The 17,625-nt window shown below is 44.5% G+C and overlaps 2 protein-coding genes across 7 annotated transcripts in view; both read right to left on the bottom strand.

The window, feature by feature from the left end:
• Positions 1 to 3,866, bottom strand: part of E2F5 (E2F transcription factor 5) — a 113,512-nt gene extending 109,646 nt beyond the window's left edge. The window contains exon 1 of the mRNA XM_033929392.1: positions 3,490 to 3,866. Within this exon, the coding sequence (XP_033785283.1) occupies positions 3,490 to 3,600 (111 nt within the window). The 5' untranslated portion in view covers positions 3,601 to 3,866. The remainder of the gene's footprint in view (positions 1 to 3,489) is intronic.
• Positions 3,867 to 14,073: 10,207 nt separating this feature from the next.
• LRRCC1 (leucine rich repeat and coiled-coil centrosomal protein 1) overlaps positions 14,074 to 17,625 on the bottom strand; it is a 148,637-nt gene continuing 145,085 nt past the window's right edge. For all 6 annotated transcript variants that reach the window (XM_033934347.1, XM_033934342.1, XM_033934344.1 and 3 more), the window contains one exon: positions 14,074 to 14,231. In XM_033934347.1, the coding sequence (XP_033790238.1) occupies positions 14,109 to 14,231 (123 nt within the window). In that variant the 3' untranslated portion in view covers positions 14,074 to 14,108. The remainder of the gene's footprint in view (positions 14,232 to 17,625) is intronic.

A 17,625-nucleotide genomic window follows, 5' to 3' on the forward strand; every position in this document is an offset into this window, starting at 1 on the left:
ACAAACGGGAGGGGCTGAAATGCTGCTGACCTCGATCTTTTAGTGTCTTTTAGCAGGTTTAGGGAATTAAAGCTAAATAAACAGCCTCCAACTCTTCCATGGGCGCCAACAGCCCCTTCCTCACTCGCACACGCAAACAAAGCAACTGGATCTGCTTCACTCATGCGCCACCACAGCGAACGTTTGATGCGGCTTATTCACTTCACCCCTTCGCTTCCGCTTTGGTTTAAGGAGGTAAGGCGCAGGCTCTGGGGAGGAGGAGAAAGGGCAAGAATAAACCTTGGGCCTCTGATGAACGCTGGAGCCAGACTCACCTTATAATGCGCCATGCTAGACTCCGCAGCTCTGGCCGATGGTCTCGCTCTTTCACACCCAGCCCTTCGTCTGGCAATGCTGCGTGGCGTAATCGGGAGCCCCCAAATTCCATCGCCATGGAAATGAGCATGAACTTCCGCTCCCCTGCCCTGTCCACTGAGTGCCGAGCAGAGCACCAAAGCGCGCTCCTTCTCATTGACGCTCAGCGGCACAAGAAACCAGCTGCCTTTCTCAAAAATTGGGACATTTTGACGTCCCGAAGCTCTGCTTCGGGACAATGGGAAAGGCTGACTGAAAACAGGTTGGTCCAGTTCAAAACGGGACATATGTTCACATTATGCATCCTTTCATTTGTTGATATATTATACTAGCCCAATATTGTTCTTGACGCTGTCAATATAATATATATTGCAAATCCCACAGCGGCATTAAGTGATCTTTCAAGTTTATAAATAATCTATATATATATATATAAAATCGGAGGTATGTATGTGTGTATGTATGTATGTGTGTATGTATGTATGTGCCGCGATCACGCAAAAACGGCTTGACCGATTTGAACGAAACTTGGTATGCAGATCCCTCACTACCTGGGGTGATATGTTCTGGGGGTCTCGCGGCCCACCTGCACATGTGGGCGGAGCTACAACCAGAAAATCAGATTTCATCCATTCATGTCAATGGAAAAAATGTAAAAAGCTGCCATTCTCACAGTAATTCCAACTACCTGGGGTGATATGTTCTGGGGGTCTCGCGGCCCACCTGCACACATGGGCGGAGCTACAAACAGAACATCAGATTTCACCCATTCATGTCAATGGAAAAAATGTAAAAAGCTGCCATTCTCACAGTAATTCAAAAACGGCTTGACCGATTACAACGAAACTTGGTATGCTGATCCCTCACTACCTGGGGTGATATGTTCTGGGGGTCTCGCGGCCCACCTGCACACATGGGCGGAGCTACTAACATAAAATCAGATTTCACCCATTCATGTCAATGGAAAAAATGTAAAAAACTGCCATTCTCACAGTAATTCCAACTACCTGGGGTGATATGTTCTGGGGGTCTCACGGCCCACCTGCACACGTGGGCGGAGCTACAAACAGAACATCAGATTTCACCCATTCATGTCAATGCTAAAATTGTAAAATGCTGCCATTCTCACAGTACTTCAAAAACGGCTTGACCGAATTGAACGAAACTTGGTATGCAGATCCCTCACTACCTGGGGTGATATGTTCTGGGGGTCTCGCGGCCCACCTGTACACATGGGCGGAGCTACAAACAGAAACTGAGATTTCACCCATTCATGTCAATGGAAAGGATGTAAAAAGCTGCCATTCTCACAGTAATTCCAACTATAAAACACTTTCTATGACACTATAACCACTAGAGACATCCTTTCTATTCTACCACGGACACCATACATATAGAGTTTGTATGTTCTAACTGTGTTTGTAACTGTTTCCTTCATGCACCCCAGTTCATAATGTTATTACATTACATGAGTACTCACATATGCTGAACTAGGAACACAGGTTCCATTCTGAACCGGGAAAAAACTGCATGGAGTTTCTTTTCAACCTGAGTTTCCACATATTGAGTTGTTTAAATCAATACTGAAACTTTTGGATGCCACTTATTCCAACAGATCTTCCTTTTCAGTTTAAGAGATTGCAAATTCCAGTGAGACTTGCATTCTCTATCACAATCAACAAATCACAGGGACAGACTATTACATACTGTGGAGTGGATTTAAGATCCCCCTGTTTTTCCCATGGACAACTATGTTGCTTGCTCAAGGGTGGGTTCACCCAAGAATTTATATGTTCTTGCTCCTGGAGATGAAACTAAAAATGTTGTTTATAATCAAGTTTTGTGTTAGTTGTATTGTATTCATTTTGTCAAATATTTCACATTATAATTTGAATATTGTACTTTTTATAAAGCTGTTAAAAAATAATTTCATTCACCACTATAAAGTATCTTTATTTGAATCCATTTACAGTATTATTGCTATAATTAAATACCCGTGCAACGCCGGGGCATCAGCTAGTGAGTAAAATAAATAAATAAATACATTATTCTACTCATTATTTATAAACTTCAAAGATCACTTAATGCCACTGTGGGATTTGCAATATATCCTTTCATTTGTTTACATATTTCATTCATTCAATTTTCTATACCATTTTCCTAGGGGAGAATAACAGTTTATATGAATTTATTCAGATACTCAAGCATTTGTCCTTGTCTGTCCTAGCGGAGCTCACAATCTATCTAATGTACCTGGGGCAAGGGGAGAATTAAGTGACTTGCCCAGAGTCACAAGTAGCAGTGTGGGTTTGAACCCACAACCTCAGGGTGCTGAGGCTGTAGCTTTAATCACCGAACTACACTCTCCCATCTTAAGAGGAGCTACTGGTTTAGAAAGATGGCAGGACAACAGCTCAGCTGACCCAATGCAAGAAAGTGGAAATATTGGTGAAAACAGGTTTTTAAAAAATATTTTATTTTTGTGTGCGCACAGATATACACTTTTTGTATTTTATTGAACTTTAAGACTGGTCAAATACTTATCTGTGGTTTTGGATATTCTAGAACAAAATTCGTATTAAACTGAAAGGCATTACATTTGTTTGAGGTTTGAATATTATCATTAACTATAATTGTGTAATCAATGCAAATTTGATCACACATGAATGGTAAATTAGCCTATTTGTTTAAATTCAAATTTAATTTACCTTGTTTAATCATCTCATAACAACTGTTGGACATATTTTTCTTTTACCCTCAATTGGTTTTGTTTTTTTTGTTTGTTTGTTTGTTTTTTGCAACAATGTTAAAATATTTAGCCTCTGTGTTGGTGTGAATTGAAGGGGAAACCTATTGAAACATTTAACCTGATTATAATATCTCAAACAATTGTAACAATTGTGGTGTAATTGCACCACATCATCACTAGGGGATCTTACACCACCCCAAAGTTGTTACACCTGCTCTAGTTACCTGACCACCCACCTACCCCACGAGACAACCAAGCCTTTCTTCTCACTGCATCCAGCACCTTATGTTACTAAGTCCACAGGCGCTGAGCTCTGGTCTGAGTGCTTCTCCTCTGTAGGCTGCACAAAAGGCACTGGGCCGTTTCCCCGGCGCCGTCGCACTCACCGCCTTCAGGTCCAGCACGCCGTTCTTGGCCTCCTGCAGCAGAGACACAAACTTAGTGGTGAGCAGCCCCAAGCTCTTTTCGTGGCGGCTGGAGTTCACCGCTTCCGCCATAGCTTCCGCCAACGGCCCCTCCTGTACCGCTCGCGGGTCTGCAGCAAGCGGGCTCCCGGTGGCGCGCGAGAAACCACGGAAAAGCCGCCAATAAGCATAAACCTGCTCGACCGCGGCACCGCAGGCGGTTTAAATAGCAGGAAGTGACGTTGAGGCTCGCCGTTGCCTGGCGATGGGAAGAGACTGTACTGTAGGCGATCGAAGTTTGGCGGTAAAAGTCGGATCACCGGATACTGTTCTTAACACCTCGAGTGCCGCTGTTTTTTGACTGCCTCAGTCTCAACTGTTGCTTTCAAGTAACCGCTTAACGTCGCGCCAAATTCTCAATCTCTACCAGGTCCCGCCCCTCCAGGAACAGAAAGCGAGTCTAGGGTGGTGGGGAACCCTGGGGGGGAACCCGGCCGATACTGATTGTTTATTACCTGGAGTACGCTGCCAGCTAAGCAAGAAGTATGGAAAATCAAAAGGAAAATATTAGCTCTGTCTTAGTCTTTTATTTGTCCAATGTATATTAACTAGTGGACGAAGGGCAGCACAGTACAGAAATGGTATACTTACTGAAAGAAACAGATGTTCTCTTACTGTCCTCATTCTGTAATGAGGCAGGTGCATTTGTGATGACATCAATCGTAATTAAAATGAAGCTACTCTAGCTATTAAATAATGTGAAAAGATAGCTTTTATACTAATATATTTGCTAACACGTTTTGTATATTTTGGTGTTCATTATTTCAAGTTGCAACTACATATAGAGACAATGGGGGGGGGGGAGGGAGAGAAAAAGTATTAACAAATTGCTTGAGAAGTAGAAGGGAGGGGGGATAAGACATTCTTTGTAACTATGTGGGAATGCATTGTTTCAAGCAGTACCAGAACATGCTGCTTCAGCACTACAGAATGCAGGCTTTGTTAAAATAACTAGTTGAAGGACATAAGAATGTAACTGGAAGATTGAGCACCTGAAGGAAGGACTGTGCATGAAAGATAACCAGAGGGAAAAAAGTAAATAAGGCTTGGATCACTTAGAGCAGTCTTCTTCAACCTTTTTACACCTATGGACTGGCGGAAATAAAATAATTATTTTGTGGACCAGCAAACTACTAAGACTGAAATTTAAAAAACCTGTTTCCACCCTGTCTCTGCAAGCTCAGTCCCCACAAACCATCTCATCCCATCTGCACAAGCCTTAGTTATGATTTTATATTGAATGTATTTTATTAAAGTATAAAAAGAAACAATATGCTGTACAATTGTCATTTTATAAATACAAATAATACAGAACAAGGATCAACAAAACCCCCGTCTCCCCTTCCCTTCACTTATATCCCCTCTACTATCAAGAAAACTGAATAAGCCAAATTATTACAGAATGCTACACAGAAATATCATGCTAACAGAATTCTGCAGTCACACATGACAGGAATAGTGTTAGAGGAGTGCAACTACGGGAGGACAGAGATGGAAGATAGATGGTTAACAAAGAGAAAGAAGAAAACAACAAATGGGAAGGAGACCCTGGCAACTAGGTGTCAGTTCACAGAAAATTCCTGCCAGTCCGCGCAGGGCCAGCGAGATCATGGGGAGCCTCCTACAGTGACTTTCTCCCCTCCCAGCAGTTCTCAGTACTTGCCAGCGCAGCGATTCACTTCGGCAGCCTTGGGACTTTTGCCGAGTCGCTGCCCACCTCTGATGATGCAACTTCCTCTTTCCTCAGAGGTGGCGTGACCCATCAAAGGACCCAAGGCTGCCTTAGTGAATCGCTGTGCTGGCAAGTACCGAGAGCTGCTGGGAGGGGGAGAAAGCCACTGTTGGAGGCTGGGAAGGTGCTGGACAAGGGAAAATAAAGGGACAGCTGCTACTGGATCTGGAGGGAGGGAGAAGCAGAGATGCTGCTGGGCGGGGAGGAGGGAAAGGAGGCTGAGAAGCTGCTGGACAAGGGAAAATAAAGGGACAGCTGCTACTGGACCTGGAGGGAGAGAGAAGGAGAGATGCTGCTGGAAGGGGAGAAGGGGAAGGGAAGAGAGTTACTGCTGGACAGGGGGAGGAGGGAAGGGAGAAGGAAAAAAGGAAGGAAACAGCTGGCAGGGAGATTAGAGGAGGGGAAGGGGTCAGGGTGGAATGGAGAGATCAGATGAGCAAAAGAGGAGAGACAGCCTGAGAGGTTGGCATGAGAACAGAGAGGTATAGATAACAGGATATGGAGATACCCCTTTCACAAGGCAGCCACACAGGATGTATGTGAGCAGCTCAAACCACTCATCCAGGCTCACACCTGCAGGAACCCCTTATCTGTCCACCTTAAGGTCCACACCAGGAGCTTTCATGCTGTTCTAGCAGCCAACACAGGACTCACTCAGCCAGCCATCTCCAACTGCCTCACCCAATTCCTACAAGCCTTCCTCACCCACACCCTGGATTACATCAGCTTCATCAACCCCCAGGCCCTACAGAACACCATGAATGAGTACAACGCCATACCCTCGGTCATAGCATAGGCATCATCGACTGTACACATGTTGCACTCAGTACCACCACCTCCACCCCCTGGTAGACAAGGCCACCTACAGAAACAGGAAAACATTCCACTCTATAAACATGCAAGTTGTGTATGACCAAGTTTCCAAGTTGTATTAGGGTTTAATATCCTGCCTATCATAAAATGTCTAAGTGGCTTACAATAAAAAGTCAAATGACACCCAGGGGAGATACCAGGATGTGTGTGTGCCTGGTACCCTGGCTCTACCCTTGATGCCTATATCCTACAGCACTCTGGAATCTACAGGAGAGTGACCCGAGGGGAGTTAGCTGCTAGGCAAACACCACAAGGACATACCAACCCTACATCTCTAGCCTCCCTACCACCCCCACTCCATCCCTGCCAACTGGCCCCAATCTCCTCCTTCCCCAGGTCAACAAGAACTGACATTTCCTCCCCAGCTCTACCCATGATGCCTACATCCTACAGCACTCTGGAATCTACAGGAGAGGGACGAGGGGAGTTCACCTGCAGCTAGCTGCTAGGTCCTTGCATTTCTAGGCACCCCCCTCCTTTAACTACTTTTTCTCTCTAACCTACCCTTCCAGACCTAGTCACACACCCTGCTCTGTGTAACTGTACTGTCTCACTCTGTCTGTATTCTGTGCTTGCAGCTGATAGTATCTGTGTGTGTCTGCAGCCTGAGAGGTTGGCACAAGAACAGGGAGGGTCCCATAGGAGATTCTTCACTCATGCTTCCTAGACTTCACAGACCAGCAATGTATAGAGATATCCCTCTCACAGGGCAATCACACAGGATCTATGTGAGCTACTCAAACCCTCACCTCCCTGTGAACCTTTTAGGAAGGAAGAACCCATACGTTTATTTTGGATGGGAACAACTTATTCTGCTCTTAGATAGGGGGATGTAATGCCTTAGTGGGATACCTAGTAATTCCGTGTGAAGGGATAAGTGGCGTGGAAGTTCCACATGTTAAGTCCCCACTTTTAATTGATTCTGTAGGGACACATACCAGCTTTCATTCCTGCTAAGCCCTCACCTCCCTGTGAACCTTTTAAGAAGAGATTTTTTGAAGGAAAGAGCAAGATTGACAGATTTGCTGGACCGGGAATTGGACTTGGACTGACTAGAGGTTGGGAGGGTTTCTGTTCTTAAAAACTTGTTATTACCTTGTTCTGAAGGGGTGGAAGCAGGCCTGGATTAAAGGGTAGGCCCAGTAGGCACATGCCTAGGGCCCACTGAAGGAGGGCAAAGAGAGCAGCAGCCCTGGGAGTCTCCCTTCACCTCCCCCAATTTTTTTTTTCTTCAAACGGCGATGTTCTGGTTCTCTTCTTTTCGTAAGGCTTTGAAGACTTTTGTTTACTAAACACTTTGGTAATTAATTCTTTTTGAGATCCATTTACCGTATTTTCGCGGATATAACGCGCACCCGTGTAAAACGCGCACACGGGTATAGCGCGCAGAAATCACGATGATATGTACAAAAACTTTTGTATACCGCGCTCACGGGTATACCGCGCATGATGCCCGACGCTCCTTTTGCCCGCCCTGACTTTCCGTGCGCTGTCCCGACTCTCCGTTCACCCCCCCTGACTTCCGTGCACTGCCCTGACTTTCCGTGCGCTGTCCCGACTCTCCGTTCACCCCCCCTGACTTCCGTGCACTGCCCTGACTTTCCGTGCGCTGTCCCGACTCTCCGTTCACCCCCCCCTGACTTTCCGTGCACTGTCCCCCCTTGGTCTGTCCCCATCCTGAAAGCCTGATGCCCCCCCCGACGTCCGATACATCCCCCCCCCGGCAGGACCACTCGCACCCCCACCCCGAAGGACCGCCGACTCCCCAACAATATCGGGCCAGGAGGGAGCCCAAACCCTCCTGGCCACGGCGACCCCCTAACCCCACCCCGCACTACATTACGGGCAGGAGGGATCCCAGGCCCTCCTGCCCTCGACGCAAACCCCCTCCCCCCAACGACCGCCCCCCCCCAAGAACCTCCGCCCATCCCCCAGCCGACCCGCAACCCCCCTCGCCGACCCCCACGACACCCCCACCCGCCTTCCCCGTACCTTTGTGTAGTTGGGCCAGAAGGGAGCCCAAACCCTCCTGGCCACGGCGACCCCCTAACCCCACCCCGCACTACATTACGGGCAGGAGGGATCCTAGGCCCTCCTGCCCTTGACGCAAACCCCCCTCCCCCCCCCCCAACGACCGCCCCCCCAGCCGACCCGCGACCCCCCTGGCCGACCCCCACGACCCCCCCACCCCCCTTCCCCATACCTTTGGTAGTTGGCCGGACAGACGGGAGCCAAACCCGCCTGTCCGGCAGGCAGCCAACGAAGGAATGAGGCCGGATTGGCCCATCCGTCCTAAAGCTCCGCCTACTGGTGGGGCCTAAGGCGCGTGGGCCAATCAGAATAGGCCCTGGAGCCTTAGGTCCCACCTGGGGGCGCGGCCTGAGGCACATGGTCCCCAATACGCAGCCATAAAGGAATTGGCCGAATGCAAAGATATTGTAATACAGGTGGCAGACAAGGGAGGGGCTATTGTCATTCAAGATCGACGTTGCTACGAATTAGAAGCAATGAGACAATTGGGGGATGTTTCATCATATACCCCCTTGATCGCAAACCCGGGGGATAATTTAGCTAAGAAGATTTTCGATTTTGTTACCAATGCTTATGAGAAACAAATCATTACCAAAAAAGAATATAAGTTCTTGTTGAACAGATTTCCTAGGACACCTACAATACGGTTTGTACCGAAGATACATAAAAATCTTCAGAACCCACCGGGGAGGCCCATAGTCAACACGAGAGAAAGTATACTAGAGCCCCTTTCAAAATTCTTGGACATTTTTTTAAAGCCGGCAGCTACACAGGTACGTTCGTACCTCAAGGACTCCTCCCATTTTCTCAGGAAACTTGGAGAGGTGGTCAACCTTCCCTCCAATTGTTATATGGTCACATTGGATATAGTGTCCCTATATACGAGAATCCCCCAGAGTGGGGCGATGGATACCATCAAAGGAGTGTTGGGAGTGAGACAAGGAACCCCGAGAATTACCACAGACTTTTTAATGTCCTTAGCAGGGTGGGTTATTGAAGACAATTATTTTGTATACGATAAAATCTACTACAAACAGACCCAGGGTGTGGCGATGGGGTCCACATTTGCCCCTTCGGTGGCAACCTTATATGTGGGACGATTTGAAGAGCAATTCATATACCCATCCACACACTTTATTGCCAATATAAGATTATGGCTTAGGTTCCTAGATGACATTTTCATTTTGTGGACTGGATCTGAGGAGGATCTGAAGAGTTTTATCCAGTGGATCAATACGATCGATCATAACCTACAATTCACAGCCATGTATAATTTGTCACACATTGAATTTTTGGACATCACCGTATATAGGGTGGGAGACACTTTTGAGACAACCTTATATAGAAAACCAGTGGCGAGAAACAATCTATTGCACTTTGCCAGCTTCCATCCTTATAAACTTAAGACTAGCCTACCTATTAGCCAGTTCCTGAGAGCCAGGAGGGTGTGCTCCGAACTCACTGAATTTCAGCGGGTGGCTAAAGATGTTGGCCAGAGATTCAGGGTTCGGGGTTACCCGGAGAAATGTATACATCAGGCATATGTGAGGGCTCGCCACTCCCACCGGGAAGTACTTTTGAACGATGTGGAGAGGGGACCCCAACAAACTAGGGGGGAGCCAAGTTTAGTATGCGTTTTACCATATTCGGATGTGGTTATGACCATGGTGAAAATCATTAAACAACATTGGCCTATATTAAAAGATCTCAGGGGTTTGGATGACCTCCCCCTGTTTACATACACCAAGGGCACCACCATTGGTCAGCTTTTGAAACGAAACAACCCGATTCAAAATTCTGTGGGCTCCCATACCCCCTGCCACCAGTGCCAATGGTGTGACAAGACCATTGAGGGTAGTGAGTGGAGCGACCCACGTACAGGTAGAACGATTCAGGCTAAAACGTATTCTTCGTGTAAAACAACTTGGGTTATTTATATCATCGTTTGCCCATGTTCTTTAGTGTACGTGGGCCGTACCAAGCGAGCTATACATGTCAGATTAAACGAACATAAATCTAGAATACTCACGGGAAATCTGACAGCTCCCCTAGTCCACCATTGGCAGCTGAAACAACCTGAAGTGTCCCACATTAGGTGGAGGGTGATCGAAAAGTTAAATACCCAAGGGATGGAGGGGGATTTAGAGGCTAAATTGAATTACCTTGAACAGAGGTGGATCTACCGCCTGAACACGGTGATGCCATATGGGTTAAACCTAGAATTGGAATGGCCATCCCTTCTGTGATCTCTCCTTAGGTGTGTTCTGATATATCCCCCCCGATAATTTCATAGGAGGCAGAAAATTTATGATTAACATTTGATATAACGTCCCTCCGGGATTAGTGGTGGTGTAAGGGAACGGGCGTTTGTCCGTCCCCCGTCACACCTCATTTCCGGTTTTGGGAGGATTTAAAGACGATGTTAAACACGCCGCGGCCATTTCCAAAAAAAACTTGTACTGGGTGGTCATGTCGTGAACTATTGGCAGAAATAAGGTAGGCAAGCATGGGTATTATTTATTGTGTGCTTGTGGTTTATTATGCTTATACTTAGTGTTTTTCCTACTGTAATAAGATTTTTATTGTCTTACTGTAGGGATAGTAGCCCTGAGGAAACACCCCCGAAGGGTGAAACATGTTGGCTCATTAATCCCTTACTAGTCATCTACCACCAGCCAGCTAAGTATTCTAATATTCAAAAACTTCTTTAAAATATTTATGGTTTTAAGGTTAAAACAACTAAAAACTAAAAATAAACAAAAAAGACACACACTAAATGTTTTGACCCTATGACGATTAGGTGCATAAAACCAGTAGATATGATATGTTGATCTTCTGGTGGCATCTCTGAGGGCAAATAAACTTGTTGAAAAGCTCTTTCTTGTGCACAGGGAAGCAAGGGTGAAAAAAACGTTATCACCTGGGTTATCCTTGATTGATATCTGATCCTTGTGAAGAAATTTCATTGTATTATACACGGCCAGATACAACAATCTAATTCTGCAATAACATTTAATGTGGTGCCTAATTATTCATGATCATTTTCATATTAATAGCCAATGCAAAATGCGGTGGAAAATGGGTGAAGACCATAGTGAAGGTTATTACCATGTGTTAACTTAAAACAGCAGATAATACGGTACATAACAGTTAACCCCTGAATAACTAACTACAGTGTTTCCCCGAAAATAAGACACTGACATATTAATTTTGAGCCCAAAAAAACGCACTAGGTCTTATTTTTGGGGAAACAATGCCCAATCACAAACCCACAGCAACTTTCTAATAATAATTTTCAGAGTGCTAGCAAATTTTTCCATTTTCATAATGTACAAAATATGATAATTTCACCAGATTTAAGCCGGTACTTTTTCAACTCGTATCAGTTTACCTGTATCGATCAGTAATATATTAAAATCATCTTAAATGATTTTTTTTGTATCAATTCTTTTAATTGGAATGGCAATTTAACAATAGTAATAGTAATTTGATGCAATGTTTGGCTCCTGGCACTATCTCACTTTTGCCAATAATAATGTCAATGCTGGGAAAGCCAAACCCTCCCTCCCCACGCCGACTGCGAGACTGACATACCATTATGGTACCTTCAACAGCAGCGTCACGGCAGTAATTAAACGGGCTGCTTCAGGCCTGCTCCCACCAGGGTGTTCCGAGTGCCGCTTTGCTGATGACATCCTCAGTGATGCAGCAGGGGGGGAAGCACTGCTGCCGGCGAATCCAGCATAATTAGGGCTTATTTTTTGGGTAGGGCTTATATTAAGACCTACCCTGAAATAATGCTAGGACTTATTTTCGGGGTAGTTCTTATTTTCGGGGAAACACGGTAATTGCATCACATTATCTGGAATGCAGTTAATACATGGTAAAATTAAACATTTTCTTTGCATTAACTGTATGGGATGATGCTGGAAATATTTCCAACAATTAATGCAGAGATTTTGTAGTTACCACCTATTCATTTTGGTAATTACCGTGAGGCAACAGAATAACCTTATATTTTAGAATCCCTATTTGGGTAAAAAATGCTGCTGAAAAAACCTGGATAGCGTTAAATGGATAACTTAAAGAGAGGTATTCAGGCTGACCAGATTACGCTGGTTTAAGTACAATTGCACTATCAACACCTCACAGAAGTTAGATTTTGTCTGAGCAATCTAGATAGCCACACAAATCCTTTCAGTAACACTCTTGTTACACGGAGAAGCTCAAAAACCTTCATAAATGCCAAATACTACACAATGGAACACAAAATGCTCCCTGCAGGAAACATTTTAAGCAAATATGACTTAATGATCTCCATCGGTTCTTCACTCAATAGAAACAAATTGTAGAGATTTTTATTTCTAAGCCCTTTAGGGCAGTGTTTCTCAACCCTGTCCTGGGAGACTGCCAGCCAGTAGGGTTTTCAGGATATCCCTAATGAATATGCATATTAACACCACCAACACCTCTGACATAAAAGACATAAATAATAAATTGGATAACATAAACGAATGGCTATACACTAATAAACTTTCTCTTAACATTGACAAATCTTGTGCACTCCTACTCCCTACTAAAAAATCTGAATCACTACCAGGAACTATCTCTATCAAATCCATCCCACTACATATGGAAACTAAAATTAAACTACTTGGCGTCATCATTGATAGAGATCTCTCCTTTCACGAACATATTAGTTCCGTAGTAAAGGTCTGCTTCTATAAACTTCGCATCATTAGATCATTAATTTCCATTCTAAACACTGATTCTATTACTATATTGACCCACTCTTTAGTAATTTCTCATCTAGACTACTGCAATTCGCTCCTTAACGGCCTTCCGCAAAAGGAATTACGACGCCTTCAACTAATACAAAATACTGCAATAAAACTTATCTATAAAAAAAACAAATATGATCATGTCACTCCTCTCTTAAAGGAAGCCCACTGGCTTCCAATTTCTCATCGTATCACTTATAAAATTATTCTACTCACTTTCAAAATCAAACTCTTACATCAACCTACATTCCTCGATAAACTTCTTATACCTCAAAGTGCCACTCACACATTAAGATCATCCGACCAAAAACTTCTCTATATTCCATCCCTTAAAGATTTCTATTATACTCGCAAAACAAACTTCGCTATAACAGCCCCTACCTTATGGAACTCACTGCCACAACATCTTCGTGACGAACAACAACTAGTCAAATTCAAGATCAATCTAAAAACTTTCTTATTTCGAGATGCTTTTAATCAAACCTAAAAGCATCCTTTCTCTCTTCTTTCGACCAGCAAGCTTCCATTATTTTAATGTTCCCCTCCCTTTTGTTCAATCCTCCCCCCCACCCTCTCCTTCTCACCTATACAATGTAACTTTTTTCTCTTTCCACACTTACTGCCCTCACATTCTAGTACGTCAAGTCTTTGTCATTTATGTTTAACTTTAGACATCTTTTTGCACATACTATTACACTCAATTCTTTTTTTAAACTTTATTGTTAACCGGCCAGATAATTGCTTGATGGTCGGGATATTAAAAATCAATAAACTTGGAAACTTGGAAACTATATTTGCATGCCTGTCTCCTCCATTATATGCAAATTTCTCTCATGAAAGTAGATTTAAACAGTATCCGCTTCCACATATCTTCCTTAAACTGACCATGTAGTAAGCATGTAAGTTATGCACAAATCAGAAAAGGTTTGAAATGGCCAGTGTGAAATCTATGCACAGATTGTGCATGATGTCACTACATAAATTATTGTTTGTAGAGTCCATAAACATGCGATCCATGGAATCATGTTTTGCAGGCTTCACCCTGTACATTATTCTTCAAGCCCTCCAAATAGTGAATCAGTATGAACATTTTTTTTTTTTTGCCTCAGTTTTTCAAAACTCCATTAGAGGTCTTGCTGTATGTCACTTAGAGCATTTGTAAGTCTCCTTATTTTTTCCTCCATGGTCTTTTTGCTCTTTGCTGTTTCTTGAAGAAGCTGGCGCATTTCTTCTTCAACTTGATAAACCTGTGTACAGAAATAGATTTATTATTATGAAGTCAAATAAAATTAACATCTCATCATTTATATAAAAATGCACTAAGTGATTACTGAAATTCCCATTTATTACACTTCATGGATCTAATATAAGTTATGTTTGGGAGCTAATGAATACAAGCATGCTATTTTTTTTGTCCAGCAGCAATATGTTAAAATCTATTTGCTTGTGCAATCTAGTGTACATGCTTTTAAAACATATAAATTAGCTTGCGACAGCTCTAGTGCAAAAACTAAGCTAATCAGGAAATGCAACAGACTATGCAGATGCACTAACTGACAACCTCATGTACTGTATATACCTAATAATTTGACCTACTTGTATATCATTAATCTGGACTTTTTACCTGGCCCTCAAACCAATTGGGCATTAACAAACCCCCCTCCCCCCCAAGGAACTATAGGAGGCTAAGCCAGTGGCTCCTGCCATCGCACGTGCCATGTGGCACATGTAATATGAATGATCCTCAGACGATCATCCATCGTAAACTTGGCATGAATCCAATGTATCCTGGCCTGAGGAGTCCATCACACCTATTTTAAAGCAAAATTAAGGTGTTTTGAGGTAGACAGGTTTTTATTTTCAATTCAGGAAATCCAAGATGGCTGCCATGGCAACAATTTTAGCGCCAAAAACGGTTCGGAGGAGCTATACTGGGGATTAAAAATTGGAAATTTTAGGATTTTAGAGGTAGGGGGAACCTAACCCCAGAACCTTAAAATTGATTTTTAAAGACCCCTATGATTTTGTTTTCCAGGCTGTCAGCCTGTTATTCAATGTGCCATGCTGTGTGCTGGGAGCTGCAAGTGTGGAAACTGCAAACTTCTTACAGGGAGAACTTCTGTCTTAACAAGCCTGGAATTGGACTACTTATGTCTTGTTTGGACTGCCTCCCCAGCCCAATGAAATGGCTGGAGACCTCAACCCAGCAGGAGGAAAGCAGTTGGCCCCAATCCTGGAAAAACCACCATGGAACCACTCAGCCTGCGCTCAAGACCACTGCAGACGAACCTGGGGCAAGCCTTGCTCCCAAGGGAACAGTCCCGAGCCCCCAAACTGTTAGTGCAGGCTGTCCAAGTGGGTGCACTGAAAAGCAGCCTGCCCCTTGGAAGCAGAGCCTCAACCTCTGTCTGCATGCTCCCACAGCTGTCTCAAAAGAGGGATCCTCTGCAGCACCGAAAAGCACTGCAAATGATTAGCAAAAAAAGACCAAATTTAAATGAAAATAAACACAAACACAAACAGAATAGACAAGCTTCTACCATCTCGCTTGTAGAGACAACTGAGGAATTGGAGGACAGCCCAGAAGGATGGGAGGTGGAGCAAAAGTATGCTAATGAAGCTCCCCACAAGAATTCTTGCAAGAAGGGTTTGACTACCTACATGTTCAAGAATGGAGTCTGTTGCACTAGGAAAGTCATTTTCTAGATGTAAAGTCTTTTTATCCCAGGACAAGCAGGCAGCATATTCTCACTGATGGATGATGTCACCGATGGAGCCCCGTACGGACACTTCAAGAACTTGAAAAAGTTCTTGACGCCCGCACCGCGCATGCCTTCGCCCAACGTAGGCGCGCGGTCCCTCAGTTTCTTAGTTTCCACGGAGCTAAGAAGTCGCGTTTCAACAGCCGTTGAAAAATTTTTCATTCGCTGACATCCCGCTTTCGCGGTTTACTGACTTTTTGTCAGTTTCTTCTTTTATTTCTTTCTTCAGTTCATACTACATTAAAAAAAACCCAAAAAACAACAATTAAATTTTATTTTTTCGTTACCGTTGTCGGTTTTGCCTTGTGGAGTCTTAAAGATCGCCATTTTCTTTTCTCCCCTCTGCATGGCTCTTGTCCCGGGCTGGTTTTTCCTGCCCAATCTTCTTCCACGCGGTTGTTTTGTGCTGAACTTGTCTTCACTGATATTCTTTTGTTATTTTAGCAATGTTGGGCTCTTGGCCTTGCTGGTTTTTTCTTCCCTTGCTTTTTTCCTCTTCAGCGCATTTTCATGTGTATTCTCCAGAAGCAGTTTCCCGTTGACGCCGCCAGGAATCTGGCACCAGTCAACGCCGGTGATCCGGTATCCAGCGTACTTCCGGCACTGATTCTCCAGTCCGCACCATCGGTGATCTTCTTTTGGTAAGTTGATTTTCTCCTTTGGGCTTCAGGTCATTGTAACAGTGAGTCTAATCCTGCCGACTTTGGTCATTGTAGCAGTGAGTCAAGTCCTGCCAATCTTTTTTCAGCCCTCTATCTGGCTCCGCTTCGATGTCAATGACTGTCTTGATATGAGCATGTTCATCTTGGAAGCGTGGAGCGACATCGATGGTACCGGTCATCGACCAAGGGTACCGGTGTTCTTTTCTTCCTGCTCTAGAACGACACCAATGGTACCGGTCATGGGCCCTGGGTGCCGGTGCTTTTTTTTCTTTCTATTCTGGACCGTCACAATGGGTACCGGTCATGGACCAACAGTACAGGTGTCCTTTTCTCTCTGCTTGGCAATGACACCATGGGTATTGGTCATGTACCCCCGGTACCTGTGTCCTTTTCTCTCTCCTTGGCAATGACACCATTGGTACTGGTCATGGACCAATGGTATCAGTGTCCTTTTCTCTCTCCTTGGCAATAACACCAAAGGTACCAGTCATGGATAATGGTACCAGTGTTTTTTTTTCTCTCTGCTTGGGAATGATACCATCGGTACCGGTCAGAGGGACCAACGGTACCGGTGTCCTTTTCTCTCTCCTTGGCAATGACACCATCGGTACCGGGTCATGGACCAACAGTGCCAGTGTCCTTTCCCGTCTGCTCTGGTGGTGCTGTGTGCCTTCATACCGGCTTTTTTCATATTGGGAGTGTTGACCCTTGGTACCAGTGTTGTATCCATTGGTACCAGTTCTTCCTTTTAACAGTGTTCTCTTTCATGCCCACGATTTTGGTCAGCATCAACATGTTTTCACTGTTCCTGTGGGTGATGTTGACGTTTCTAATGGGTATCAACCTCCCTGCTCGATGTCGACTTCTCTATCGACGCCATTTTATTGTCATCAGTTCTGATCGATGTCGCAGTCCAGGTCGGACTTTCTTATCGACATCGACATGTTCAGTTGTGCTCCGGTTGTTTGGGTTCTCAGCCCTGTCGACACCATCTCCTCTAGTGCTGTTTTTTGATTCCAGGGACATTTTCATGTGAGTCTTCTCTGCTTTTGTTGACTCCTATCCCGTGACACCAGTTGTCCTTGCAGTTACCGGTGTCGGTGTTGTATTGATTCCTTCATGGTCTTGGTTTTGACTGATTGAGAGGCTTGGGGTGTCTTTTGGAACTACGCCCCATCTCTCTCTGAAGTGGTGGGTGCTTCTTCATCACATGTGCT

This window comes from Geotrypetes seraphini, chromosome 2, assembly GCF_902459505.1.
Source record: "Geotrypetes seraphini chromosome 2, aGeoSer1.1, whole genome shotgun sequence".
Lineage (NCBI taxonomy): Eukaryota > Metazoa > Chordata > Amphibia > Gymnophiona > Dermophiidae > Geotrypetes > Geotrypetes seraphini.